Source organism: Triturus cristatus, chromosome 2_2 (assembly GCF_964204655.1).
Source record: "Triturus cristatus chromosome 2_2, aTriCri1.1, whole genome shotgun sequence".
NCBI lineage: Eukaryota > Metazoa > Chordata > Amphibia > Caudata > Salamandridae > Triturus > Triturus cristatus.
In genome coordinates, this window is record NC_140582.1 from 848,595,916 (window position 1) to 848,615,813 (window position 19,898).

At 46.0% G+C, this 19,898-nt stretch overlaps 1 protein-coding gene across 9 annotated transcripts in view; it reads left to right on the plus strand.

Annotated features, from left to right (window-relative positions):
* Positions 1 to 19,898, plus strand: part of APBB2 (amyloid beta precursor protein binding family B member 2) — a 1,135,523-nt gene that overhangs the window by 1,034,531 nt on the left and 81,094 nt on the right. For all 9 annotated transcript variants that reach the window (XM_085642196.1, XM_085642193.1, XM_085642198.1 and 6 more), the window contains one exon: positions 18,929 to 19,043. In XM_085642196.1, the coding sequence (XP_085498322.1) occupies positions 18,929 to 19,043 (115 nt within the window). The remainder of the gene's footprint in view (positions 1 to 18,928; positions 19,044 to 19,898) is intronic.

Here is a 19,898-nt window from a genome sequence, read left to right on the forward strand (position 1 = left end):
TGATGATGGTACTAATCACTTTATTATTATTATTGGTTGACTAGTTCTCCACCTAAGATACTAAGGTACAGTCACAACTTTACATAAATAGTTCTTAAAAAGTTCAAATGTTAGGTACATTTGCCAGAATTACACAGTGCTTGAAACACAGTCGCAGTATGGAAGAGCTGAGCAGATGCTGGTGCTCTGTTCAGGTACTGCACGGGTTTTAGCATCAGGTGATAGGCAGCATTAGCTTTCCCTGTCATTTTCTGGAAGGTTACGCTGTGCCTTTGGACTTTACTGCATGGTTTTGGCAATGTGGAAAAGTAGTCCATTCGTGCACATCCAGTCAGCTCAGGTCTGTCAGCAGCGGAAGCAGTTTCTCCAATGGAGGGGGCAGCCCCATTACCTGCACTCACCCTGCTCCTCCGCCAAAGATAGTTGTAGCCGAGAAACTCTTCACAGGCCTTTTTCACACAATGCAAGCCAGGTTTGCTGGCTTTTTCAATGCTTGCTTCTTACAAAGCCACAGTGGGGTCTTTAATTTTGTAAAATAATTTTACCCTTCACTGATGCTCCTGAAGAGGAGCTGGCATTGCGACCCTTGAATTTCATTATTTTCTCCGAGAAGCCAGCACGCCACGTTGAACATTAAGGCGCTATGTAAAGCTCGTCTACATAGGTCAATTCTCCTGCTAAAACTGCTTTTCGTTGTGTTTTTTTCATGCAAACGGATTTTTTCAACAAATAAAGTCCTAAATTTTGTTACGTTTTCTGAAAGAAGAGTTTAGAAAGTAAGCGTCACAACGTTATTGAGGGAAAAATCTTAATTCTCTCCTAATTTTTGCATTAGATACGCAAGATAACACTATAAGCATGCCAGATGCAAGGGATTTTGCCATTCTAGGCGAAGTGAGCGTTTGTTGCCACCACGTAATACTTAGTAATATCTTATACTTCACTGTACAGAACATAACCCACATTTATGAAAACGGCTGGCAGGCTTATGAAATTCATAAACATATGTTTACCTGCTGATCTGTACTTTGTGTAACTTGCAGAAGGTCACCTTTACTTGAGCGAGACATTCATCCTTGACTGCACAAAGCAGAGCTGCTGCTCTCCGCACAGGCCCAACCTCCAGAGCCCTTTTGTTACTACAATATCTGCATCAAGCAGGTTAGACCAGGATAAGCAACATTAAATGCCACTGTGGCTTTGAGCCCGCTCTGCGTCTCCAGCTCTAAAGCATTCATTATTATTGGCAGAGAGGTGAGAAGTCTGTAGACTCCATCGAAAAAATCTGGCCAGGATTCACAGGATTCTAGTGTTATTTTCCTACCATCTGGTTTCGAAAATGAGCCTAGTTGTAGAACACAGGATATCATTTATAGGAGTGGGTGTGTCACTAACAGGCTAGCCATCATGGCATTCCTCACGTCTATACTTAACATAGCTAATGCCTGACTCAAAGCACCCAGATAACCCCCTTGGGTTGTAGGTTTTGTTTAGCTCTGCAAGTGCAGTCAGAAATGTACCTGATGCTTTCTTTACTCTCAGGTTCATTTGTGATTGGGGGTTCAGCAGGAAGTCCAAATCCAACCTGAGATCCGTCTACACTGAGAGGGGAAGATGGCAAAAAACAACAAGCATTGGCATAGCCAATAGGTCTCGCCTTTGGGACCCTATAAGTGTTTAGCCATGCAACAGTTGCATAACTAAATAGTTATAAGGTCCCAAAAGCGAGACCTATTAGCTATGCAAAGCGGCCGTGCGGCCGCAAAAGTGAAAGTAATCGCGTTAAAGCACGGCGCGCGCGCCCACGCACATGCACTGTAGCTCCAGGCTGGCCTGGTAGCACTTTTTGGAGCCCTCTATAAGTCTCGCCAGACCAGCGCATGCGCTGGGTCAGGCGAGACCTAAAAAGGAGCCGTTCTTTTGGGGCTCTGAGGTATCGAAGACTTACAGCTATCACAGTCTGTAGACCACTCCCCAACAATGCACCACTGTCTCTAGACACACTTTTGTATCAGTAGTTGTCATCTATGGAGTGGTTTGTGCTTATGTCCATCTCCGCGCTTTGAACCCGCAGCGGTTGCTTGTGTAGATTCAAGTTTTGTGAGAGGTAAGTCCAGCCTCTGTGACACTCTCCATTTCATAGTAGTTTTCCATCCATGATTAGCAGTAATCTAGAAACATGTCTTGAAAGCCCACTGTGCTTCTGAAGGTGTCAGCTAGGAGGTCGCCATTCCATCAGCCACGAGAACATCACTGTATCAATTGATACTTGGAGATCAAACAACATCCTAAACAGCACACAAAGCATGTTAGCAAGGCTGTCTACAGCCTGCGTGCAATTCAGATTTATGAGAAGCAAACATATTACATTTCTCAAAATATTGCAAATCTTGGATAGCTCGGACGTCTGCAGGGTTTTACCCAAGAATGCTAAGCTGTCTATATGTCAGAGTATCCACCTAGTTTCCCGTGGTGTTGGAGAATATCTAGGGCTTCAGTGGGCCCCTGGAGCACTGCTATATCCGGCCCTAAGGAACACTAGAGCACCCGCCATTCCCATGAGCCTCTTGGGTATTGGCCATTTTGTTATACAAACCCCAAATGTTTTTGAGAACTGGCAAAGACTATATTTGTACCAACCTTTGATATCGGATTACTTGTGCCTCAATTAGAATAGCCCCTCACAACCATCGAGGAAGTGGTTGTGTTGATTCCTTAAGATGGTGGGGTTGTGGTGGTTTCAAACCTTAACCTCTGCAGCTTTGAAACATGTAGCAGTGATTTAGCTGAGAACACTCTAGAGAGACAGTTCTAGCAATGAGCCTTTGAAGTCATAGTTGTGAACAAAGTTAATCTGTGTGTTACAAGGGGCCTGGCAGGCTCGGGAGACTTCTTCTTGTTCACTGGAGAAATGATGCGAGTTAATGACTTCACCAAACTGGAGCACAGTCCCGGTCTCCTGGTGAACTTCTGTTGTATAGGATCAACACGGCTTCTTTGTTAATGCAGCTCACCATGGTGATTATTGTTGTGCCTGTGGCACCAGGAGGCTCTATCATAACAATTTGGGCCATTTTCTGGTCCCGTGGGTGCTATGACCTTCTGGTTTGTTTAGTTGGTCATCATTTTTATTCTCTATTAATCTGTAATTTAAATAAAGATCTAGACGTCTTCCCAATTTTACCACTGAGTATTGACGATTCCTACTTGAATTAGAAACCAAAATACCCCCATAATGTAAAGGGTTGCTCAACGGTGAAGCAAGTGTTTATCAAACAAGGAATTGGTGTTGGATTGCAGAGTTATTGAAGCCCTTTAAGATCTATGGGTAACTGAGAGGATGATGACAGGATGTTGGATTCTCCCCCAGTTCTAGCCTTTGGAGTACCCCATGCACGCCCGGCTGCGCCGCTGGATGTCTCCGCGTCTCGCACATCTGGGTCCACTCGTGCTCACTCCTGGAACTCAGGAGGGTGGAGGGAGATGTGTGGGTTGGGGCTAACGATGCTGGGCTCGGTGTCCTGGCTTTGGCTCTAGAGGGCGTCCAGTATTTGATACTGTACAGCTGTCTGATGTACAGTGGGCATGATTGCTTCAGAGCCAAACTCGCTCACTTTCCAATCCTAGTCTTACGGTGCCTTCCGATCCTATTCATTCACGGGCTCGAATGCAGCGACGTTGGCTTGGGTTAACTGTAGCAGCTTCTAATGTTCATAATTCGGTTTATCGGTTCTCCGTGCGCCGTAGAATTAGCTGAACATGTTGCAGGGGTTGCGCGAGACCGCAGCCTGCGCGAGGCAGAAGGCTGGCGTCAGCAGACTTGCAGCGCTTTGCCAGCTAGTTCTTAAAATGTCACCTTAGGGTTATTAAGCACTTTTGTATGCAAATTCCGTGCTCGGCAACGTGTCGCAGTGCCTTGTAGGGAAGCGCGTTATTTCTTGGATTTTTCATGGGAGAAGGGGAACTCTGCAGCGGTAAATACCAACTGTGCAACACAGGAGCTATGACCGGACGCTAAATCCGAGCTCAGCGGCTGCTGTCCTACCGTTAGGACCTCCTGGATAATTTAGAACCCTAGTTTAAATGGCTGTTTATTTGTACTGATCTGTTTCTTTTTATTAGTTACTTCAATTCTCTTGTAGCAATTGAATTGAATTGGAATTCAAATTCCAAAATGGTAACATGTTCGGAACTTTGTTTTGGAAAAACTTATATTACAGATAAAATAATTGTGGATTATGTTGAAGCAGCAGCACCTAAACAGACTGTTCCAACACATCTACGGTCCTTAATTTGAGCCAGTGTTTTCAGGTGCTCGGCACCGTTACTCAATTGTTAACACTGAGGTTTGTGACAGTCTGCCACATCACTCAGTGGCGCTATCTAACTAAAGATGAGCCCAACAACAGTTGATTATTAATTCAATACACATTCAAAATGACTATTAACTGACACTCAAGCCATTCTTATAGTTTTGGGGGCCTTGACTAGGCAAAGTTGATTAGTATTTGTGTTGGTACTGCCATTGGCAGCGCTGGGAGGGGCAATGTGTGGTGCAAGTTGCAGTGACCTCCTGACGAGAGCCCTGGCACTTTTTTTCCCCTTCATATTTAGTACTGCATCTGTGTGTTTTATACTAAGCCGTTGGCACTGGTATAGAACAGAGCCTGCTATCATTATTGCCACGTAACGCTTACTGAGGATTATCTGAATCTGCCCCTTCCTCTTAACTCTAAGGTATTAATCTCAGACCTGAGTCTGAATCACCCTGAGATGCCATTCTAGTCCACCCTCAGGGGGGTGCTGTAGTGTAACCTGTCCAGTGTGAGGTGTAGGGCATTGGGTTCATATGTAAAAGGATATCTGTGGATCTGTTACATGATTGTCAATGTCACCATCTTTGAGCAGTGGTTGTATGATAATGATGTCAGAGTCGCGGTGACCGGCTTTTGCTGATTGCGGCTGGTGGTTAGAGATAGCCTTGTGTGTTCTGCTGCAAGCAGACTATCTATCCCTCTGGTCAGTGACGGACCTGATGCTGGAGGTTAGAGATAGCCTGAGTGTGCCACTGCAAGCAGTCTATCTATCCCTCTGGTCAGTGACGGGCCTGATGCTGGTGGTTAGAGATAGTCTGAGTGTGCCGCTGCAAGCAGACTATCTATCCCTCTGGTCAGTGACGGGCCTGATGCTGGTGGTTAGAGATAGCCTGAGTGTTCTGCTGCAAGCAGACTATCTATCCCTCTGGTCAGTGACGGGCCTGATGCTGGTGGCTAGAGAAAGCCTGAGTGTGACGCTGCAAGCAGACTATCTATCCCTCTGGTCAGTGACGGGCCTGATGCTGGTGGCTAGAGAAAGCCGGAGTGTGCCGCTGCAAGCAGACTATCTATCCCTCTGGGCAGTGACGTGCCTGATGCTGGTGCTTAGAGAAAGCCTGAGTGTGCCTCTGCAAGCAGACTGTCTGGTCAATGAGCGGCCTGATGATGGTCAGTGACAAGCCTGATGCTGGTGGTTAGAGATGGTCTGAGCCTGCCACTGCAAGCAGACTGTCTGTCACTCCGGTCAGTGATGGGCCTGATGCTGGTCGCTCAAGATAGTCCGAGTGTGCCACTGATCCTGGTGGTTAGAGATAGCCTTAGCGTGCCGCTGCAAGCAGACTATCTATTCCTCTGGTCAGTGACTAGCCTGGTGCTGGTGGTTAGAGATAGCCTGAGTGTGCCGCTAAAGGCAGACTATCTATCCCTCTGGTCAGTGACGGGCCTGATGCTGGTGGTTAGAGATAGCCTGAGTGTGCCGCTAAAGGCAGACTATCTATCCCTCTGGTCAGTGACGGGCCTGATGCTGGTGGCTAGAGAAAGCCTGAGTGTGCCGCTGCAAGCAGACTATCCATCCCTCTGGTCAGTGACGGGCCTGATCCTGGTGGTTAGAGATAGCCTTAGCGTGCCGCTGCAAGCAGACTATCTATTCCTCTGGTCAGTGACTAGCCTGGTGCTGGTGGTTAGAGATAGCCTGAGTGTGCCGCTAAAGGCAGACTATCTTTCCCTTTGGTCAGTGACTGGCCTGATACCGGTGGTTAGAGGTAGCCTGAGCGTGCCGCTGCAAGCAGACTATCCCACCCAGCATGCAATGCCAGGTGGGACAGTACACAACAACATATGCACCAGGCCAGATTTGTGTGCCTCATGGACACAGCTCCTCACAAAAGCAGGTGCAAAGAGATGGTCCCCCTCCCTGGTAGTGAACATTCACCCTGGCCAAAGCAGTCAGTACATTTACCACGATACGTTTTTCTGCTGTGGACGATTTGAGAACATTGTTACTTTTAGGTCGAATTAGAGTTGTTGTGATCCTTTCCTCAGGGTGACTTACTGTATGTGTGTGGATGCCAGGCATATATGGGGCTTGTTCGGGAACAGTGCTTGCTCTAAGCCTCTCGAGTTGGAAAAAAAACAGATATCCAGTGTGTCACTGCATGTAGGAGCTCAAATATTTGAGAAGAGTTTTCAAATATCTGCATATCAGTCCGAGTTTAACAATTGACTCATCCAGAATGATGGAATCTACTGCTGGCCACAAATCTGCGGAGATGGATATAGTTTTTATAATTCAATGTGCCCACTGTGATTAAAACTTGTGAAATTGCCTTTGTTCACTGCCTAATCTGTTCACCGTACTCAAACATGCATTTAAGCATGTGCCTATTGTATGAATTCCGTAGATTTCGTTGACAAAACATTTATTGTTTAATCTGAGTTGGGCAGGAACTCTTCTTGTAGCTTTTGTGCTTTCTCATTATTTAATTGTAGATTAACAATTTTTAAGTAGTGCCACATGCCTTCAATTTTCTCATCACTGTAAGAAAAACAAAAACAAAAACAAACTACTCATTAGATTCATATGTTTCCAGATACATGCTTAATTAACTTTCTCTTTAAGTGTTTTGCTCTCCTTGGAGAACTTAAAAAGTGTTTTTCTTTTATATCTCTGTATCTTCGTTATCTTAATGGTAGTGTCCTCTCTAAGCACTCAAACAAACTTACATGGGTCTCTCACTTATTCTATTTACAACCTGTCCACTTGGCTCTCTTTTTAGTAATCTCTGCCAGTTTATGGATCAGCAAACAAATTGGCTTTGGGTACTTTAAGCGAATCCAACTCAGCACACTCCTGCTACATCAGGAGCTTTCCCAGCATCCTCTCGGCCTCTACAGGCCCAACAATCTGTCCACCTCTGAATACCACAGATAGCCTGCTGGTTGGTCTAGCGCCTGTCCTGACCTGAGATTATATTACCCTCTAAACCTTTTTGATCAAGTCTGGTATGGACCCACATACTGTCCTGTTGGTAAACAATTGGGGTCCATTGTTTTACAAGGGCTAGCAACGTTACGTCACAAGAACAAATTATGTTGTTGTACAAACCCTTGTGGCCAGCTCTAAGCCTTCTTCACGTCTTTCAGAATCAGTGCTCCCCAAAGCTTTCCTTACCATATGGTTTGCGCTAGTACGTCATTGGTGATCATCTGAGATAGCATTCTGACTCCGTGTGATTTCCAGCCACTTGACGGGTTATTCCCCTTGACTCTGTCGTCAGCCTTAATCACAGTGAACTACTCTGGCCTATTCCTTGCATAGGCCCCCTTCTTCATCTTGTGGAACGCCACTCCGTACAGGCTCAAGACATTTCGGCCCCTATATTTAACTCCGTCCACTTAGGTATATTTCAAAGCAGAAGTTCAAAGAGCTATGGGGTTCGACATATTTCCCCACTACCTCCCCTAGTGTTTACAGTATATCCCCCTTTCTGTTAATTTTCGATCCACATGGTGTCCATTGTGTATCCTTTGTAGATGACAATCGTCAGTATTTTGTGATCACAGGGGCGTCCCAGCAGCACATTCTCTTGGAAAGACCTTTTGATGCTATTGGAAATTGTATGGTTTCCAGCAGCTTTCAACGAAACAGAAACTGAAATTATGTGTCCTACTTCCCTCAGCTTCTGTTGATCTTGTTAAACGCGTCTTTACTCTTCCCTGCATAGCTGTGCACAGTTAGGATGCTTAATTTTAGCCGGTGGTTTCCGGTGCCTGGCACAGGCACTTAATTGTCAATACCAGCACGTACGAGAGTCTGCCACATGGTGGTACTGTTTGTCTAATTAGGAAACAAGCCCAGCAACAGATGGTTATTAATTCAATATAATTTAAAAATGATTAATAGCTACCACCCCATCCATTCTCATGCCTTGAGGGGCCTGGAATAGTCTGTGATGGCTAGTAGTGGTTTGGTACTGTCATTGGGAGCGCTGACCGGGGCAATGGGCGGTGCAACCGACAGCAGCCTAAAGACGAGGGTCCTGGAGCTTATTTTACAAATCAAGCACTGCCATGACCATGGAGAGCCCAGGCTCTCGAAACAGGGCGAGGGGTCTCTCTAAAGCACGTTACCTGCTCAGCGACCAGTGCTTTGTTTACAGTCCATTAAAAAGAAGCTTAAGAGTGTGCTCGTTTTATTGGACCATGTCTCTTTTATATTTAACAGAATCTTATGTACAACAGCTTTATAACATATCTGTCCTAACAAAATGCTCCTGCTCCCAGAAACGGAGTTTACATATTTTTTAAAATAGCATAAGCAAATAGAAACAGAGTGGGGCTGTGTCGGCTCTCTGATCCTACATAAAGCGGCATATCATCCCCAGCAGAAGATTGTGTTTGGTTTGCATATAAATAACATTTGCTTCTCTTGTAGTAATCTGAATGAAAACACCTCTGTCCTCCACCACAAGAGAGTGGGTCCGAGTGCCTCATCCTTTCAGGGTGCCTGTTCCTGCATGCAGAGTCTCTCATCCTCTCAGAGTGCCTGTTCCTGCATGCAGAGTCTCTCATCCTCTCAGAGTGCCTGTTCCTGCATGCAGAGTGTCTCATCCTCTCAGAGTGCCTGTTCCTGCATGCAGAGTGTCTCATCCTTTCAGAGTGTCTGTTCCTGCATGCAGAGTGTCTCATCCTTTCAGAGTGTCTGTTCCTGCATGCAGAGTGTCTCATCCTCTCAGAGTGCCTGTTCCTGCATGCAGAGTGCCTGTGTGCGAGGGTATGTGCTGCAGAATACCTTCCATTGCTTCAGCGAACACGTACATCACGTTTGTTTACACGTCCCCGAGGGATAATATTGATCGAGGTAAATAGCAATTAACAGGAATAGATCGCCACATTGCGGGGTAGTTGACGGGTTTCTGCTGCCTTTTAAATTAACACGAATTGATATTTTAGCGACCGAGCCAGCAGTGCATGGCTCTGACAGTAGTTCTGCATATGTCGTACTCAGGGAAGGTGGTGCTGATCAGTTTCATGGCACGTTTTATTTTAAATATGAATGTTGTTTCTCTCCTAAAGGCTTCTAAACACCGTGGGTCACCCAAGAGCAGTGCACCAGCAGCCTTGCGATAGTTTTACAATGCACTTAATTCATAGGGCTTTGATGCATGGACAATAAGAGCTGCTGACTTAGAAATGTCAACAGCCAAATTATTGCGAAAAGTGCAATTTAGTAGGAAGAATGTAGAGTGTCAGCAGAAGTGGGTAGGCATGGTGCTAGACGGGCCCTCTCCAGCAAGGAGGTCTGGGGCGATTGCCACACAGAATAGAAAAGCCACTATTACCTTTTGAAAACCTGGGTTGGACAGAGTTGGCTGCCAGATACGCAGCAGTAGTGGCCTCATTGTGGCAAGAGAGGGCAGTTGTGCTTTGGGCCCTGGAAGGTGATGATCCCACATCGACTGGACTTAAACATATGTTAATGAGCGACTGTGGCTCCTGCAGCAGCAGCGTTTCAAAATGGTTGCAGTGCCCATCATTGCTATGAAGAGATCTCAACCAAGAGGAGGAAGATGGTGAATTTGTCTTTTAGAGGCCTGTCCTCCAGCCTCCGCTTCCATGGACGGGTTAGATACAAATGGGTCTTTCAAAAGTGGGGTTATTCTGACAGCGTGGTTCCAAGAAAGTTCAAATCAGATGACGAAGTTAGGTCTATGCTGTCAACCATGACCATTCGCCTTAGAGACCTGGAGCCATTGTTAAAGTTAACAGTAACATGAGGACACAGCCGGTGATCCAGAAGAAGTGCCAGAATCTTGATAGCACGATCGTGCTACGTAGGACTAAGCAAGCCCATAATGTTCTAGCTCTCACGGAGGTCCACTGGAAAAACTGAGCCAGAGTTACCAGAAAAGAATCAATAGATGCGCTGAATTACTTGGGAACTTTCTTATGCAGCAAATTGGCAAGAGCAGTCTGTGCTGCTTTCCTTCGCACCACTGAAGCACTTCATTGCCTGCAGCAGATGTGAGCAGTTTCCTGGGGGGAATTTGACTCATGGTGGCAATGCGTCTTCAAAGGAAAGTCTCTCTACTGAATCCTAAGCAGGAATAGTGCCCTCAACGAGTTGTTTCAGATGCTGATGATGTATGTACTTTGAGCCAATCTGCAACACAGTTCATCTTTCCTTTCCTTTCTGGTGGTGAGTGACCAGCACCGCCAGAACCACTTGATCCTTCTGTTCCCAATGGGTCCTACTCACATCTTCATCTCGCACCTTGCATTCTACTGGTCCTTTGTGCGATAGGTGAATGAGGTCTTAACTTTTCTGCCCCGAAATCAAGTGAAGCATTCATCCAACCATGGTGCAGAGAAAGGGACAAAGACGTGGGGCTGGAGAGGCCATGATAATGTTATTTTAATGACTGTCTGTGGGAACAGACGTAGCCTTTAATCTGGATGTTTGACTGTGAGCTTTCAAAGATGCTCTATCCGAGTTTGTGGAGAGTTTCTAAGGTCAGGAAACAGTTTACTGGCAGGAGTGACCTACAGTGTCTGTTATACGCATTAGTACATATCACATTCTTGGCCAAAGTAAACATATTTAGCAATAAATTGGAACGCCTAATGCCATTGCTTCTCCTCACACAGTTGGCACCCAGTATCAGCATAGAAGCGCATAATGAAATTACCACTAAAAAAGCAGCCAGTATCATACTTTCAGAGCACAGTACACTGGTGAAGCACTGAAGATGGTATTCAACTGCAGCCTCCAGTTTTAGAAGGATAAATGCATTGTTGTGCCTTCGCTGGTATTGTTCTACTTGGGCGCATTTTGGAAATATTTTAGAGAGACAGGAATATTTAATAAATAAATCAGAAAGTGGATATAAATTGTGAATATGAGACATTGACAGTAGTTGACTACTGTATTTTGTGTGTAACATTATCCAGAGCAGGAACAATGTCCAACTTAGTTACAAGAACTCAAGCTGGCCTCCATGTTTTCCAAAGTGAAGCGGTCTTTCTGGTATTAACATATTTCCAAACAGGCCAGGAAGATGGTAGTTTATTGAGATGAGGGAGTCTTGGGGTTAAACTGCGACAGTGTAAACTGATAGCAGGCAAACAGTTCATTGCCAGAATTTCGATATATTTCCTCCGTTTACTCTGACCAAAAGCGTGGAATGGTCTCATAGAACTATTTCTATTAGAGAGGTTACCAATCCTTTCTTAGCAGGTGTGTCTCCTGAATAAGACACATATGTACTTGACTTCCTCACTATACCCAATACAGTCTGCGTTTTTGAAGGACTAATTGAGGCTTGTTGCATTAAAACTAACAATATCCAACAGTTGTATAGATAGGCCATGCTTATCAGGGAACGTGTTGTCTGGGTCGTGCTTGTTCCCCCCTGTGTGGAAATGTTGCATGACTCATGAGACTGGTGGGACCCCCCTCGAAAGCCCCTATCTATGAATAAACAACCCCACACATAGAAACTGAAAAAAAATAGTCTCATTGACCACCATGGAGGATTTCCCTCCAACAATCCTTTCTTCATTGCCATCATTTTAATTCACAGCCCCCACCCCCCTCGTTCCCCCCTCTTCTACGATTGCCATATGGTGTCCTTCCTGTTCCCATTCTCTCCCCTACTCCCTGCCCCAACACATGTTATCTTTTGCAGTCAGGTCTGAGGATTGGTCTCGCCAGCTTGCTAGTCATGTTGACTTATCTTTAGTCGCCATTATCTTCTTAATCGGAGGATGGCCGCGTGATGCCAAGATCCCCTTTGGGAACATCAGCTTTGCATAGTTGGCCTATCACAGCCATCCTCTTTGCATAGTTTTACTCCTGTTATGCTGGAGTCTGATCATGGCATGTCCGTCTGCAATTTGTGTCCTTCTAGTTGCAGTACGGACTTTGCATCTGAAAGTGACCTTGTCTATTGATTTCGGTCCTGGAATAGGAGAATCGTGTGACCCTCGAAAGGGAAGTTTGCGTTATTCCTTACTGCTGGACGTAACTCTCTCTTTTTGCTTAAAATAATGTACTTTGCTTAAAATGCTAATTGATTTTTTTGTCTCTGGGGGAGGGGCCATCAACTATGTGGATCCTATCTAACTCAGTGGGTTAACATTCATTGGACCGGAAAAGCGCCGTAAACATTTAAACATTTTCTGCACAAAGTCACCTGTGTTGTTCCCTCCTGACCCCCTACGATCCCCACTTCTCTATACACTGTTCATACTGGGTAGATTCTTGCAGTTTACCTTTCAAGGAAGCAAGGTTTTTTCTCAATCCCTAAAAGTGATTCCTTCAGGAACGTTTAGTAATATAGCTGTTATTCTCAACAGTGGCGGGTGCTACCTAATTGGGGGGGAGGGTGTAAAGGAAAAAAAAACCACATAAGTGGTGGCCAGCCAGCACGTATCGGTTCTCTTTGGCTCATCATTTGACAACAGGAACCAGGAAGCACACGGGAAGCTTCCAGACTCCCCTAGCCAATCATGACATTGCCTTACAGCAGCATTGTGACTGGTCTTAGCGCCGTGGTTCGGTATTCAGAGAGGGACTGGGAGGCTGTGCATGTTCTCCACCCAGGCTGTGCAATACAGCTGGTGAAGAACATGCAAAGTGCGCATGATGATTTGGCCGGCCCAAAACGGTCAACCAAACCGTCATGCGCACTTAGTGTGCTCACTACTCCTCCACCTGGCTCCTACTTTGGCCAGACCACCCTACACTGAAGCAGGAACAGAAAACTAAAATCATGGTACCATCGGTAATTATCATTTAAGTTTGCCTTTTTACACTGCTCGCAGAGCAAGTCCGCTGCTGATTCTCAGAGCCCTGAGAGAGGCTGGTGCATGGGGGCTCGGTTTTCTGCGGTGTGGGTTTTCACCGATTGGTCCATCGTCCCCCTGGCGGCAGCCATCCTGTTAGTTTCTGCCCTTTCTGGCACGTATCTGTTTGTTGCTAGGTCAAGATTCACTGTGTTAGGGGGCATCCAATGTCTTTACCTCCACGATATTCCTTTCTCTGATTCTCACCCTGGGGAGCATCAACTGGAGGGAGAGGGTCGGTCTCTTCTCCCATTTTTTTCCTTCATAATATCTCTTTATTCAGTTTTCGCAGAGAAGTAGCAAACCATGTAACATATCCCCCCAAGTTCCGAAGGCAGTCTTCCCAAACGTTTGACTGAAGCACAACACATTGCAACAGCCAGAGCATTTCACATCAACACCAAAGGCTATCACTTTGTCTTGTGGCCCGAGCCATCGTTGTCCTTATAAGCAAGGGAGTAACACGAAAATTAAAATATCTCCCACTTTTAACAAACGCTCTGATGGCACCAGTGGAGCAAATCAAGCGAGACTGTCCCTCCCTAGAAAATCTCCATTGTCTCCTACATCTAAGCATTTCTCCATGGATCTTTCCATCCATCTGCGATACCCATCATCTCTGCATTCTGTCATCCTTTCATTTTTTCATCCATCATTCAGTTTTTCTCTATCCATTCATCCATCCATTCATTCACCCACACATGCTTCCTTTTCATCATTTCGTCCAGCCTTTCACCCACCTATGCATCCTTTCACCTATCCACTCTTTTTCTCACCCACGCATTCTTTCACCTATTCACCCTTTCATCCACCCACACATCTTTTCACCCATCCACACTGTCTCCTCTCGCCACCAATGAATCCACTTATCCACCCATCCTTTCACTCATCCACCCTTTCACTCATTCTTTGTTATGTTATGTTATGTTATGTTAAGATTTTATTTCTATAGCGCACGGCTACTCCAAAGGAGTGTCCCGGCGCTTTATCGGAGCAGCTCAATAAGACATAACATCAAAGAAAAAAACAGACAACGAACAGAAGAAAAAAAACATCCTAAAGGTTAAAAAGCCAAGTCTTAAGGCTCTTCCTAAACTGAAGGAGAGTAGAAGAAGACCGTAGGTCCAAAGGCAAGGAATTCCACAACTGAGGGGCCTTCAAACTGAAAGAGCGTCCCCCAGTGCGAGCCTTCCTCACTCGGGGAACCACAGCCAGGAACAGAGATTCCGACCGAAGAGATCTAGCTGGGCAGTAAAAAGCCAGTCTCCGTTGTAGATACTTTGCCCCAGCGCCAAATAGCGCTTTATGCGCTAAGGTCAGTACTTTAAACATAATCCGCTTCCGGATGGGCAACCAATGAAGCGATCGCACCAGACCTGAGGTTCTCGTTCGCCTGTGGAGACCAAAAATAGCACGGGCCGCGGAGTTCTGCACAGCCTGCAGCCGCAGAACAAGATACTCTGGAAGACCTACATAGAGGACGTTCGCATAGTCCAGTCTGGAGCCTATTAAGGCTTGCACAGTGATCTTTCTATGCTCTTCTGTCAGCAGAGGCAGGAACTTCCGGAGCATCTTGAGTATGCCAAAGCAGGTGCCCACCAGGCCAAGAATGTGGTCTCAGCGACAGGTTATTGTCCACCTTCACTCCTAGGTTTTTTGCCACAAGCGAAGCCTGGGCGGGGAGACACATACCTGATGGCCACCAGGCCTGCCAAACAGGGTCCAGCGAGCAGCCGAAGAACAGCACCTCAGATTTATTAGAGTTTGCTTTAAGGCTGTTACGCTGGAGCCAACTGAAGACCCTCTCCAAGCAACACCGGATGTTCTCTCCATCAAACTCCTGATCTTTCCCAGACGTGAAAAGCAGTTGAGTGTCATCCGCGTAGGATACGGTCTGGGCCCCAGAGGACTCCACCAGTGCCGCCAGAGGTGTCATGAAGATGTTAAACAGAGTCGGACTCAACACAGAACCCTGTGGAACACCGACTCCCAATGGCGGCATCTCGACGGAGCTCGGAGAGACCCAGACCGTTTGTCGGCGGCCCTCAAGAAAAGATGTAAACCAATTGAACACCGTCCCCCTCAGACCGATGTCGTAAAGTCTGGAGAGGAGCACCTCATGGGGGACGGTGTCAAAGGCCGCTGAGAGATCCAGCATGACAAGCATGGCTCTTCCTCCAGAGTCCAGTGTCTCCCTGATGATCTCCGACACTTCCAGAAGTGCCGTCTCCGTACTTAAGTTAGGACGAAAGCCGGACTGCGATGGATGAAACAAATCATTGGATTCAAGACAGCTGGAGAGAACGCCATGAACGTGCCTCTCCGTGATCTTGGCCAAGGCCGGCAGAAGGGAGATCGGCCTATAATTGGCCAAAACCTCAGAGTCCAGCCCAGGCTTTTTGAGGAGGGGGATCACCATAGCCCTTTTCCAGGGCGACGGAACCCTCCCCTCCCTCAAAGACAGATTCACCAAAGAGTTGACCAATGGGTTAACCACAGGCCCCATCTTAGCCAAAAATTTGGCTGGGCACGCATCTAATGGCGAGCCCGATTTAAGATTGGCCAGAAGGGCTAGGGAAGCATCGGCAGAGACAGATGGAAACTCGGCAAGAACCGCACCCTGCAAGGGCAGGGAAGATAATCCGGCCTTCGGACTAAAACACACTTCCGCAGACCCCACTGGAAAAGAGTCCTGGATAGCCTTTATCTTATCTGTGAAAAAATTCGCGAGATCACAGGCCCAAAGCTCCGGTGGAACACTGTGGGACACGTTGGATCTAGGCGCCGTGAACTCCCTCACCACAGTAAAGATCTCTTTACAGGAGTTGGAGGCAGCCTCAATCCTCCTGGCCAGATAATTCTTTTTCTCCCGGAGAATATCCCGATGATAGGATTTAATCATTGTCCTATAAGCCAGTCTAGCCTCCGGATCGTAGTGGAGGCGCCATGCCCTCTCAGCCACCTTACACTGGGTACGAGTGGCACACAATGCTTTAGTGAACCACGGAGCTGAAACCCTCTTAGCCATATCCCGAGGGGCCATTACGGGGGCCAGATCATTCAACCTCTCCAACAGCCACCCCTGCACTCATTGACTCCTCCTTTCACCCATCCTTTCACCTGTCATCCCTTTAAACCTTCTGTCCGTCCTAAGCTTTTCCATCAGCACATTTTTCTATAGCGTTAATTATGAGTATTCGTCTGCCAAGCTGCAGACTGAAGATACCCATAAATAACTCCACCTCCGCTGTAGCTGGGGGATCATGACGCCCTTGCATTTACGCATTCGTTGTAACGCCTATGTAGTGTTGCCATTGCATTGCACAGGATACCATGGTAAGTTTCAGAAGTACACTGAATCATCTCACACCAAGTGCTTTAGTTCTTAGAGGTAGGGTATATAGAGACACTCATTTTTTTTTTTATGTTTGTTCACTGTAGCAGACCTTTTTAATATTTTTGTCAGGATTCAATGTTAGCAAGACCTAGTGACCTTGCCAGTGCCCTTTAGGCGTGGCGCCAGCCAAGACTTTTTGCTGTCTGTCACTAAAATTGTATTTATAGTATTCTTGATGTTCGAAGCTTTCATCCATTGGTCTGTTATTGTATCGGTCACATTTATCCTCGGCCCACTGAAGCACAGAGGTTGTGGCACTGGCTGACTCCACTGCGAATGTTGCATTTCCCCCTTTCACAAGGAGCAAGCACTTCTTCATGCAAAGCCGATTCCCTCAGTGCCAGGGACTACTATGGCTGGCAATGTGTGCTTTTTGAAACTAATAACAGTTTTGCTTTTTAACAATGTTATTTTTAGATTGATCAGGGCTCAGCAGCTTACCTAGCAATAAAGTTGTGCAAAAATCAAGACAAACAAAACAAGCATTTACAAATCCAGGAGGGCTGGTGGCCAACTCAAGAACTACTCGTGCTTTTTAGGTTATCAGTGAATGCATAGTTTCTTGCACAGGCTTATATTTTAGGCTGTGTGTGAGGGTGTGGCGGAAAAATGTTCTTCCAGCTGTCTTCTCTTTTTGAGGAAGGTACTAGAAGCGGACCGTGTCACTGCAGAATTGATGGCTTTATCTCGTAGCTGCTATAGTTGGAAGGGATCCATCCTGAGCCAGGATGTGCACACAATCACCGGCCTAGTAAGTTAATGGCTGTTTCACGCAGAGATCTTCTTGTAGCCTTTTCTCAAAAGAAAAACGAATAAAATATCATATGTGTGCTAGTACAGCCAGGGTTAAGAAAGACCCACTGTTGCAGTTTGCAACCAAGGAGGTGAGTTTGATAGTTCAAACTGACTTCCTGCCTGCTGTCAAGGACCAGCTCTTTCACTTAATCGCAGATATCTGAGCGGCACAGGTGGAGGAGGTGGTGAAGACACATATATTTCAGGAACAACACTATAGGTCCACCTCCAACCAACGGAAGCACAACAGTTGTAAAAAAAATCCCATTCATAAACTAGTGATGTGCAGTTGTCCTGCAACTGGTCAGTGAGTGTGAATGCAACTTGTGATGCGATCTATGTACTAATAGGTCGCAACCAAATTGTCTAGTAGGAGCTGCAAATTGACCTGCCTAATGCATGTTAACTAGGCAGGTAATAACATAAAGAACCCCCTGTGTTTGCCTGAGAGGGACAGCAGACCACCCCTGCAGTTTAAATTTTTTGGTTTGAAAAACACAAGAAGCAACAGGCTGTGGAAATTGAAGGTACAAATGCTGCTTAAAAAAATCCAGTTTGAGAAAACATCAGGGGTAGCAAACAGTGGGGTGCTGGACCACTGCCTGCTCCCTCTGAGATCCCATGGTATGGTTTCCAAAGGGGAAGCTGTAAAACAGAGACAACTGTCCTTTTGCAAACCAGTTCCAACTTCAGTTCGGGGATCAGCAACTGATCAATGGTTTGTAACCGTAGTAGCGGTCCCACACCATTCATGCATCCTTTTTGTGTTGGCAAAGGGGAGTCGAATGCCCTTTTCAAGCCCCTCCTCTTTCCAGTTAGGAAAAGGTAGGAAACCACATTAGGCAGGTTTGTATTGGAATTGCAGTCAATTGTCATGTGAAGTTTTTGATATATCCCCAGTTAATATGTATGAGAATATTTAAATTGAATTAATTTAAGGAGTGGGGTTGTCAACAAGACACTATAGTTTAATGTTTATTTCATTCAGCAAGATTCTGAAGGGTAGTGAATATAGGGGTGCACTTGTGTATTGTTCACTATTTTGGAATGGTAAAAGCCCAGTTTACAGTTTTAGGTACACTTGTGTTTCTTCACTCTAGGACCATATTCCTGATCTTTGCACCTTTTCCTTGGAAGCACATGAAACATGTTTGACTTTCCGTATACTTCCATATATAGAGGCTTTCTTACATTATTGTATGTGATTCTCAGTGACTATCAACTCCCCTGGCTCCTTCACTTCTTTGGTACTAAACGATGGTCAACCATGCGTCTCCTATCTCATTTATACTTGAAGATTGTGGGTTTTATTTGCGCCATGAATTAAGATATCTGAACGACCTGTTCGTCTTGATTCATGCATATTCAATTAATGTCGATGCTGTTCCTCACCATCGATTTCTCCGGTGTCATTTCAGTAAATATTTGATGTCCTTTTCATTTTTGGTCCTGACACGGATCTCCTCCTCCCTCCCCCTAAAGCCAGCAGATGAATTGCTTGCTGCATTCATTAATGTGAACTGAAAAAGAGGGATCGTGAATCACCATTTCTGACTCTATGTGTTGTGTTTTGCAGGGACTTTGCGTATGTCGCAAGGGACAGAGACACCCGGATCTTGAAATGTCATGTGTTCCGTTGTGACACGCCAGCGAAAGCCATCGCAACCAGTCTGCACGAGATCTGTTCTAAGGTAAGGAAATGATGTTCAAGCTGCTACGCCTAGGATTCTCTTGAAGCATGTTATGCATACCATGTTATGTGCATCTGCACAGCACCTTACCACAATCTCCACTCACCAGTAGCATCTTTGAAATATGGGCGCCCTCTACGGTTCCCTTGTTTTTGTTGACCAAGTCTAGGGGTGTAGCTTGGTCAATGAGGTGGGGGGTGGGGCTGCAGATTTCATAACAATCATGCTGGGATATTTTGTTAAACAACAATATATGATAAGCAGGACTCGAGAGGGGCTTAAGGGGCAGTAGAAAGAGAGAGGAGGGGCAGTATAAAGAGAGAGGAGGGCATTTTGTTAGGGGCACTCAAAGCACAACATTTTTCAAACTTATAAACATTTTTTAAAGCCTTCAAAACCGAGGTGTGTGTGTGTGTGTGTGTGTGTGTGTGTGTGTGTGTGTGTGTGTGTGTGTGTGTGTGTGTGTGTGTGTGTGTGTGTGTGTGTGTGTGTGTGTGTGTGTGTGTGTGTGTGTGTGTGTGTGTGTGTGTGTGTGTGTGTGTGTGTGTGTGTGTGTGTGTGTGTGTGTGTGTGTGTGTGTGTGTGTGTGTGTGTGTGTGTGTGTGTGTGTGTGTGTGTGTGTGTGTGTGTGTGTGTGTGTGTGTGTGTGTGTTTTTTTTACCATACTCGGTGAAGACAATTGTACACAACTATTTACTACATATATTTTTAGTGAGGGCTGTAACACCCCAAACTCCCCGCCCCCCCCCCCCCCTCCGAAGCTGCACCCATGACCAAGTCAAAATAGCCTGTTGTCCCCTCGGAAGTGTAAACAATTCAGGCAACTAACAGTGGGGGATGCAGTCTTAGCAAGTA